Below are 10339 nucleotides of genomic sequence, written 5' to 3'. Positions count from 1 at the left end.
GGGCCACGTGGTCCTCCCAGGACTGGCTGAAGATGCAGATGTCATCAATGTACGCTAGGGCACAGTTCTCCATTCCCCGCAGCAGCTGGTCTACCAGGCGCTGGAAGGTGGCCGGCGCCCCTTTGAGGCCGAAGGGCAGGACCAGGAACTCATAGAGCCCCAGTGGTGTGATGAAAGCTGATCTCAGTGTGGCCTCCTGGTCTAGCGGCACCTGCCAGTAGCCCTTGGTGAGGTCCAGGGTGGTGAGATAGCGAGCTCCCCCCAGCTTGTCCAGGAGCTCGTCGGGCCTTGGCATTGGGTAGGCGTCGGACACCGTGATGGCGTTGAGCTTCTGGTAGTCCACGCAGAACCGGATCGACCCGTCCTTCTTGGGAACCAGCACCATGGGAGAGGCCCAGGGGCTGGAGGATGGCTGGATCACCCCCAGGGCCAACATGTCCTGGACCTCTCTCTCCAGGTCCTGGGCTGTTTTCCCTGTGACCCTGAATGGGGAGCAGCGCACTGGGGGGTGAGTGCCCGTCTGCACCCGGTGGACAGCCAGGCTGGTGAGACCAGGCTTGTTGGAGAACAGCTGTTGGTGGGAGCGCAGCACCTCCCGGATCTCGGCCTGCTGGGCCAGGGTGAGCTGGTCCGAGAGGGAAATTGACTCCAGCGAAGAGTCCTCTCCGGTCCCAGGGAACAGGCCCACCAGGGGATCCTCCCCCTGCTCCTCCCAGGGCTTACACACGGCCAGCACCAAGTTCTCCCTGTCCCAGTATGGCTTCATCATGTTAACATGATATACCCGCTGGCCGCGCGTCCGTCCCGTCAGCTCCACCACGTAGTTCACCTCGTTCAGCTGCTTAACCACCTTGAAGGGGCCGTCCCAGGCGGCTTGCAGCTTGTTCTTCCGCACGGGGATCAGGACCATCACCTGGTCCCTGGTAGCGTAGGCGCGGGCCCGTGCAATGCGGTCGTACCAGACCTTCTGCTTCCTCTGGGCCCTGCTCAGGTTCTCTCTGGCCAAGCCCATGAGCTCGGCAAGTCTTTCCCAGAATGTCAGGACGTATTCCACGACCGGCTCACCCTCTGGGGAGACCTTCCCCTCCCACTCGTCTTTCAATAAGTCCAGGGGGCCCCTCACTCGCCTCCCATATAACAGCTCGAATGGCGAGAACCCTGTGGACTCCTGGGGCACTTCCCTGTACGCAAACAGCAGGTGGGGTAGGTACTTGTCCCAGTCCTGCGGGTGTTTGTGCATAAAGGTCCGTAGCATCTGCTTCAGAGTCCCATTGAACCTCTCCACCAACCCGTTGGTCTGGGGGTGATACGCCGAGGCCCAGGTGTGTTGCACCCCACTCTTCTCCCACAAGCACCGGAGCAGGGCCGACATGAAGTTGGATCCCTGGTCCGTGAGAACCTCCTGGGGAAACCCCACCCTGCTGAAAATGGTCAGCAGTGCGTCTGCCACCGTGTCTGCCTCGATGGAGGGCAGGGCCACGGACTCGGGGTAGCGGGTGGCGAAGTCCACCACCACCAGGATGTATTTCTTCCCTGTCCGGGTCGCTCTGTTGAAGGGCCCCACAATATCCATCGCCACCTTCTGGAAAGGCTCCTCTATGATGGGCAGGGGTCTCAATGCAGCTTTCTTCCTGTCTTGGGCCTTCCCCACTCGTTGGCAGGAGTCGCAGGACCGGCAGTACCGCTGGACAGCTGCAAACATCCCCGGCCAATAGAAGTTTTGGAGCAGCCTCAGCCGCGTGCGCCGGATCCCCTGTTGTCCCAAGAACGGGATGTCATGGGCCAGGTGTAGCAGCTTGCGGCGATACCTTTGGGGAACCACCAGCTGCCGCTGGAGCCCCCACTTGCCTACCGTCCCGGGGGAAAGCCATTCCCGGTACAGAAATCCCCTCTCCCACCGGAACTTCTCCTGGCAATCTCCTCCTAGGGGTTGAGCGGCACCCAGGTCAGCCCGGTCCCTCAGGGCCTGCAAGGAGGGATCCGCTCGCACCTCCGCCTGGAATTCAGCGGCTGGGGCTGGGACAGGGCCGTGGTTCCCCCCACTGCCTAGGTCCAACTCTAGGTCTGCTGGGATGGGGCCCTGGGCCCCCTGTTGGGGAACCTCCTCGAGTTCCGGGCCGCAAGCCCCTCGCTTGCTCTGGCTACGGGTGGTGACCAGCGTCCTGTGGGGTCCGTCTGGCCACTCCTCTAGGTCACTCCCCATTAGCACGTCGGTGGGCAAGTGCGGGTGCACCCCCACTTCCTTGGGGCCCTCCTTGGCCTCCCATTTCAGATGCACCCTGGCTACGGGTACCTTAAAGGGGGTGCCGCCTATGCCCCTCAGTGTCAGCTGAGTGTCGGGTAGCATACGGTCTGGGGCCACTATGTCGGGCCGGGCCAGCGTCACCTCCGCCCCCGTGTCCCAGAAACCCGTAACCTTCCTACCATCCACCTCCAGGGGTACGAGGCAGTCCCTCCGTAGGGGCCGCCCCGCCCCCACCCGGTGCACGGATAAATCTGTCTCCCGAGGGTCAGACCTCCCAGGGGAGGTGCACTGAGCATCCTTCCCCCCTCCGCGAGCGGAGGTTTGCTGGCCAGCCCCTGCCACTGGGGCAGCCTGCCCTTCCTCCCGCCCCAGCCAGTTAACCCTGGAATGTCCCAGGTCATGGGACCTGTTCTTGCGCCTGGTGCATTGAGCCCTCTTGTGGCCTTGTTGCCCACAGCGATGGCAAGTTAGGTTCTGTGGGCCCATTCGGGTCGGCTCTGCCCGGGCCCTGGCTGGTTTTCTGGGGTATCAATGACTGGTCCTGGTCCCTGGGGCTCGCCTCGGAGGTGCCTCTCTCCGTTGCTCCACCGAGAACCGGTCTCTGCGCGATTCTCTTTCTCTCCAGGACTCCCGTTCACCCCCGGACCGGCTCTCCATGAACTCATCCGCCAGTCTCCCGGCCTCCTGGGGGTTCTCTGGTCTCCGGTCCTTGAGCCACAGCCTCAGTTTGGGTGGGCACGCTTCATAGAGCTGCTCCATCATGACCAGCTTGAGCAGCTCCTCTGCAGTCTGGGCTCCGACTCCAGACACCCACTTGCGGCAGTATCGCGCCAGGCGGGAGGCCAGGTCCACATAGGTCTACCGTGGCCTTTTCTGTACCCCCCGGAACTTCTTCCTGTACATCTCGGGGGTCAGCCCGAACCTGTGCAGCAGGGCCTCCTTGACTCAGTTGTAATCCCCTGGCTGTAGGTCCTCCAGCTGACTGAGCACTCCGGCCGCCTCCTGGTTCAGTGCGGGGACAAGCTCCTATAGCCAGTCAGCTGGGGGGACCTGTTGCAGCCCACAGGCCCTCTCAAAGGAGCTGAGGAACCCGTCTATGTCGCCCACGTCCTTCAATTGGGCCACTGTGAGCCTCTCCAAGTGCCTGGCAGCCCCGGGACCCTGGGGCCCATCCACTCTTGGCGCAGCCGGGGCCCCGCAGGTTCTCCACTCTGCCATGGCCAGCTCATGCTGTCGCTGCCTCTCTCGGTCTTGGCGCTCCTTCTCTCGGTCCTGTACTTCCAATTCCTTCATCCGCAGCTGGATCTCCAGCCGACGCAGCTCCGCTGGGCTGGCCCCTGCCCTAGATGGGCTACGGCTTGCAGGCTTCCCGGGAGACGCTGTCTCATCTCTCCGTTGGGTTCCAGCGCTCCTCCCCCTCTCTGAGCCTGACACACTCTCAGGGGGGATCTGGCTGCTTCCCCTGGGGACAAGATCCTGGCCCTGTGGCTGGTCATTATCTTCCAGCTGGGTAATCAGTTGGGCCTTGGTTGCTTTCCGCACAGGCAAGCCCCTCTCTCTGCACAGCCCCACCAGCTCTGCCTTCAAGAGTTGGGCGTAGGCCATCTGCCCGCTGGTCCCCTTGGTGCAGACTCACCAGTCTAGTGCTGCAGCGCCCCACGATTCCCCGGAACCGCTTTGCTCTGCCTCAAGCATGCTTGGCTCCAGGGCTCTTGCTTCTACGGCGCCTTGTCGCTTGCCGCTGGGAGCTTCATCCACGGGGTGCAGTGGATCCCGCTCCTGACACCAGTGTGACGGCGCGTTGGGGGTTCCCCGTCTCCTGCACCCCGAAATGGCACAAACAGACTGCACCAGCCAGTGGAATTGAGGGTGGTTTATTGCTCCTCCAGCACAGCGCAGCACAGATGTAATCTGGTCACAGGAACTGGGGCTAAGAGGCCTCAGTGCCCCCCCTTGAGATAGGGGAGTCTCAGCCCCCTCCCCAGCTCCTTATTCCCTGCCTTCCAGCCAGGAACTAACTAACCCCCTAGCAGCCCTGCCCCCCAGCCAGGGCAGCATTCCACCTTCCTTTGTTCCTCTCCATGGGGGGTGTCTGGCTACTGGTTCAACAAGTTTGGCATTACCTTGGCCTAGTGAGGCTTTCCCTGCTGGGTCTTGCTCCAGACAGCAGGGGTCACCACAGCCCAGCAAGTACCCCCACTACATCACAGGCTGACTGGGTCCAGTACAGTCCAAAGGACTCACAAGTGGGAGAAGGTGGTAAATCCCCCACAGGTTTAATATGCAGCAGGTAATAAAATCCCCAAATTCCCTGACTTGCTAACTAAAAGATGCTGCACTCACACACTCCATGGATGAGCCTCAGGTTCAGAGATGACTCGGTCACTGCAGAGGGGCTGCTCTCTTCAGGCAGGAATCAGGCTGCTTCAATTCCGGAATTTCCCCTCACCACAAAGGGATTCAGGCCACACAACTGCACCAAAATTCAAACTATAATCTCCTAGCCCAGCATTCAGACACACACACAGCAGGCAGCAGCCCCGAACCAGCAGACAGGGCAGAGCTGACCATGGTAGCTGGTCTCACGGGCTGCCTCCAGACTCTCCAACCAATGGCTCCTCCATCTCCTCCTGAACTCCCTGGGAGGGGCATCTCACTCCCTATGGGTTGCTGGGCAGACTCTGTCCCTGGTAGGGAGGGGGAGCCAAGGCAAACTCCCTGCGCCTGTCCCTGAGCTGCCAGCAGACAGAGCCCCAGGAATCCAGGTCATCTCCTTGGGGTTCCATCCACATACATAGAGAGCTTTTCAAACTGCTCCTGAACTGAGTGCAGTAAAACTCGTTACAGGGATGTCTGAGATACTGAGGAAGACTCTTTTGCTCTGGGAATGATGAACCAAATGCCTTGTGTGACATGGCTTGATCAACCGGATCACAGCGCCCTCTAGTGACACCTGTTGGCTGCTCTGCACTGGCAGCTGGAGGCTGCGCCATGACACCGCTGCACCAAACATGGACACAACCCCTGCTGTGCCAGGGGGACGTGGTGGCCGGCGTCCCAGTCTCTCCCCCTGGTGCCTGTTGGGGAGACACCTACCCAGCCCTCACCTCTGCCTGTCCCCAGCCCCGCTGTTAGTTCTGTCCCTGCCCAGCCCCCACCTCTGCCCTTGAGGGCCTGTCTGCTCCCTGGGGCTGAAGTAGGTTCCTTCCACCTCTCTTGTCCGGATCTGTGAGGGGAGGGAGGAGGATACAGGATAATAGAGAGGATGAGCCAAGGGCTGGGTACAGGGGAGTCCTCCAGGGTCACAGACACTGGGGGGGTATGTCTACACTACAAAGTTAGTTTGAACTAACGTCTGTTAGTTCGAACTAACTTTCATAGGCGCTACACAAGCTCTCCGTTAGTTTGAATTTAATTCGAACTAACATAGCGCTTAGTTCGAACTAGGTAATTCCACGAGGATTAAGCCTAGTTCGAATTTACTAGTTCGAATTAAGGGCTGTGAAGACCCTTAATTCAAACTAGTGGGAGGCTAGCCCTCCCCAGGTTTCCCTGGTGGCCACTCTGGCCAACACCAGGGAAACTCTACTGCCTCCCTCCCGGCCCCGGACCCCTTAAAGGGGCACAGGCTGGCTACAGTGCCCGTGCCAGGTGCAAGCCTGCCAGCACCCAGCCAGCAGACCCTGCACCTGGCATGGCTCGAGCCACCCACCCAATGCCCCCCAGCCCTCCCCCTCTTCCCGGGACCAGGCTGGCGGCTCCCGGGAGCTTGCCTGGGACCGCAAGAGGTGGGCACCTGCCTGGGCTAGTGCGGACATCGTGGACCTCGTCCACGATCTCCGCTCTAGGCACAGGAAAGTGGCCGGCTTGGGCAGGAGAGCTGCCAGCCTGGCCACCCAGGAGCAGGTGTGCATGAAAATCAAGGAGGTCCACTGAGACCCCCGAGCCTGAGCCCTGAGCTTACAATGGCTGTCCTGGGTCAGACCAAAGGTCCATCTAGCCCAGGGTATGTCTACACTACAAAGTTAGTTCGAACTAACGGACGTTAGTTCGAACTAACTTTCCTAGGCGCTACACTAGCGCTCCGTTAGTTCGAACTTAATTCGAACTAACGGAGCGCTTAGTTCGAACTAGGTAAACCTCATTTTACGAGGACTAACGCCTAGTTCGAACTAGCTAGTTCGAACTAAGGGCTGTGTAGCCCTTTAGTTCGAACTAGTGGGAGGCTAAGGCTTCCCAGGTTTCCCTGGTGGCCACTCTGGCCAACACCAGGGAAACTCTATTGCCCCCCTCCCGGCCCCGGAGCCCTTAAAGGGCCACGGGCTGGCTACTCACTTTGTGCCAGTTGCAAGGCTGCAAGCACCCGTGCCTGCACAGCCTGCACCTGCCACACAATGAGCCAGCCATCCGAGGGTTCCCAGCCCTCCACTGCTCCCCACGACCAGCCTGGCGGCTCCCGGGAGCCTGCCCGGGGGCGCAAAAGGCGGGCGCCCGCCTGGTCAAGTGCGGAGATCGTGGACCTCATCGAGGTTTGGGGGGAAGCCTCCAATGTCCACGATCTCCGCACTAGCCACCGGAACGCGGCCGTCTATGGACGCATGGCTGCCAGTCTGGCCGCCAGGGGCCACCAGCGCAGCCGGGAGCAGGTGCGCTGCAAAATTAAGGACTTGCGGCAGTCCTACTCCCGGGCCTGCCTGCCAGGGGCTGACCCGGAGGCCTGCCCCCACTTCCATGCCCTGGACCGCATCCTGGGGCCTCATGCCGTCCCTGCCCCCCGGGACGTGATTGACCCCGGGGCAGAGGGACCGCTCCTGGAGACGGAGGAGGAGGAGGAGGGCTCTGAGAGCCAGGAGCCTGCCGCCAGCCTTCCCAGGACCCGGGACCCCCGAGGCACCCCACAGAGCCGCTCGCCTGCATCATCAGAGGCCGGGGAGGCGTCCACCTGTGAGTACCCTCGTGTTCCCCTTATGTGTACGGGGGGCTGAGGCGAGAGGGAGCCCCGGGACCGTGCGCCTGGGCCTTGCCCACCACGGAGCAGCAGCTGGGGATCCTGCAGGGGCCCTGGCCTTGCAGAGGGGAGCTGGGTTTCACACACCTGGGCCCCTGGGGTAATTGACCGCTGGTCTTCTTGCACCACAGCTGCAGCACCGGGGCCTGCAGGGCGCACCACACCGCCTGCAGCAGCCGCCCGCGCCCGGGCAAGCAGGACAGCCAGGAACCAGGAGGACTACCAGAGGCGGCATCTCCGGTTCCTGGACCGACAGCTCCGTCTCCAGGACCACTGGGTCCAGGAGGACCTCAGGCTGCGCCAGAGGAGTCTGGAGGCCCTGGAGGAGCAGGGCCGTGCCCTGCGAGGCCACCTCCAGAGCCTGCTGGACCGCTTTCCATTTCCTCCTCCCCCTGCTCCCCCTCTTGCTCCCCCTCTTGCTCCCCCTGCTCCCCCTCTTTCTCCCCCTCTTGCTCCCCCTGCTCCCCCTGCTCCTCCTGCTTCCGCTCCTGCTTCCTCCACACCCCCTGTCCTCTCTGCCCCCCCCTCCACAACCATTCCCCACCGACGCCCCCGGACCCGCAGTGTGGCGAGACGGGAGAGGCAGCCGGACTCCCACCCCTGAGCTTTCCTTTCCCTTCCTCCCTTCCCTCCCCTCCCCTTCCAGCTCCCTTGTCCCAGGTTTCCCCCTCCCTTCTCCCACCTTCATTCCTCCCTCCCCCACCCCAGTTCTCTGAAATAAACAGACGTTTTTGTTTGAAAACCAGGTGTCTTTATTGTACAGTAGATAGGGAGGGGAAAGGGGAAGGGGGGGGTAGGGTGGAAGAAGGCCCCGGTGGGGCATGCAGGGAGAGGTCAGTCCTCCTCCTCCTCCACCTGGAAGCTCTCCCGCAGGGCTTCCCGGATCCGGATGGCCCCCCGCTGGGCTTCCCGGACGGCGGCGGTGCGGGGCTGACCGTAGTGTCCAGCCATGCGGTCAGCCTCAGCCATCCAGGCTGGCAAGAAAGCCTCCCCCTTCCGCTCACACAAATTGTGGAGCACACAACATGCCGCCACCACGGGAGGGATGTTGTGCTCGGCCAGGTCCAGACGGGTGAGGAGGCATCGAAAGCGGGCTTTCAGTCGCCCGAAGGCCCCCTCCACCACGATGCGGGCCCTGCTCAGCCTGTTATTGAAGGCCTGGCGGGAGGGATTGAGGTGCCCCGTGTAGGGCTTCATGAGCCACGGCTGCAGTGGGTAGGCGGCATCCCCCACCAGGCAGACGGGCATGTCCACGTCCCCGACCCTGATGTGGCGGTCGGGGAAGAAGGTCCCATCCTGCAGCCGCTGGCACACGGAGGAGTTCCGGTACACCCGTGCGTCGTGTGCTTTGCCGGACCAGCCCACATTGATGTCCGTGAACTGTCCCCGGTGGTCACACACGGCCTGCAGGATGACGGAGAAGTACCCCTTTCTGTTGACGTACCGGGACGCCTGGTGTTCCGGGGCACGGATGGGGATGTGCGTCCCGTCGATGGCCCCCCCGCAGTTGGGGAAGCCGAGGGCGCCGAATCCCCGGATGACGGCGTCCGGGTCGGCGAGGCGGACCACCCTGCGGAGCAGCACCCGGTTGATGGCCTTGACCACCTGCGGAGAGAGACACAGCAAAGCGTCAATCAGTGGGGCGCCCGGGTGGCTGGGAGCGTGCGTGCCCTGGCAGTGCCCCGCGCCCCACTCCCGGAAGCAACCCCCCTGGCGGCGTGTAGTACGGCCGGGACAGCCCGACCTCTCCGGTGCGGGGCGCCTTCGCCTCCTCCCGCCCCCCCCTTGTCCCTGGGGTGGCCCATCCCCTCCTCGCAGCCCCCCTCCCCCCCGGCTCGGTGGCCGACGAGCGCCGTACCTGCATGAGCACTGCTCCGACAGTGGATCTCCCCACGCCGAACTGGTTCCCGACGGATCGGTAGCTGTCCGGCGTGGAGAGCTTCCAGAGGGCGATGGCCACCCGCTTCTGGAGGGGGATGGCGGGCCTCATGCGAGTGTCCCTTCTTTGCAGGGCAGGGGCGAGCCACTCGCAGAGCTCCAGGAAGGTGTCCCTCCTCATCCTAAAGTTCTGGGTCCACTGTCGGTCGTCCCAGTGCTCCAGGACGATGCGGTCCCACCAGTCGCTGCTGGTGTCCAGACGCCAGATGCGGCGGGGCACGCCGGTGCCGGGGCGCCGCCGCGGCTCCTCCACGGCCCCCAGGACGGCCAGGTGGAGAGGCAGGGGGCTGACGTTCCCCAGGTGGTGCCAGGCAGCCTCGAGCCATTGGTGGCAGGCTTGCAGCAGCAAGTCCAGAACGTGCACCAGAAGGTGCAGGGCGAGCCGTGGCTCCATGTTGCCACCTGCGGCGGTCCCCCCCGAAGGGAAGCACCGACACAGACGGGCACAGAGACCGATGCTTTGCTGTCCCTCGGCGAGGTTGGCAAGCAAGCAGGGAAAGCTGAGAACCGGCTGTCCAGGGGGGTCCCTTTAAGCACGAGCCTCAGATAGCCTCAGACAGCAGCCACACAAAGCAACTGCTGACCTGATGCCCTGCCAGAACCGGTTTCAGCTGCCCTTAAATGCCCCCCTGCGTCCAATCAGTGTGGACGCGCTAGTTCGAACTAGCAAAACGCTAGTTCGAACTAGTTTTTAGTTCTAGATGCGCTAGTTCGAACTAGCTTAGTTCGAATTAACTAATTCGAACTAAGTTAGTTCGAACTAGCGCTGTAGTGTAGACGTACCCCCAGTAGCGTGTCTGCCGACAGCGGCCAACCCTAGGGACCCTGGAGGGGATGGACCGAAGACAGTGACCAAACCATTTGTCTCGTGCCATCCCTCTCCAGCCTTCCACAAACCTTGGGCAGGGACACCACTCCTACCCCCTGGCTAATAGCACTCCATGGACCCAACCTCCATGACTTGATCTCACTTCCCTTTCAACTCTGTTCTAGTTCTAGCCTTCACAGCCTTCTGGAGCAAAGAGTTCCACAGGTTGACTCTTTGCTTTGTGAAGAACAACTTTCTGTTACTAGTTTGAAGCCTGCTACCCATTCCTTTCCTTTGGTGTCCTCTAGTCCTTCTTTATGGGAACTAATGAAGAACTTTT

General features: G+C 62.1%; 1 protein-coding gene across 1 annotated transcript; it reads left to right on the top strand.

Annotated features, from left to right (window-relative positions):
• Positions 1 to 6305: 6305 nt before the first annotated feature.
• LOC149522179 (uncharacterized) lies at positions 6306 to 8325 on the top strand. The gene is made up of 2 exons (XM_089770548.1): positions 6306 to 7189; positions 7385 to 8325. The coding sequence occupies exons 1-2, from the start codon at positions 6640 to 6642 to the stop codon at positions 7855 to 7857; spliced, it is 1023 nt and encodes a 340-aa protein (XP_089626674.1). The 5' UTR covers positions 6306 to 6639; the 3' UTR covers positions 7858 to 8325.
• Positions 8326 to 10339: the final 2014 nt, after the last annotated feature.

The sequence above is a fragment of the Pelodiscus sinensis genome, chromosome 19 (assembly GCF_052426305.1).
Source record: "Pelodiscus sinensis isolate ZL-2025 chromosome 19, ASM5242630v1, whole genome shotgun sequence".
Classification (NCBI taxonomy): Eukaryota; Metazoa; Chordata; order Testudines; family Trionychidae; genus Pelodiscus; species Pelodiscus sinensis.
This window is presented reverse-complemented; position numbering and strand designations above follow the sequence as displayed.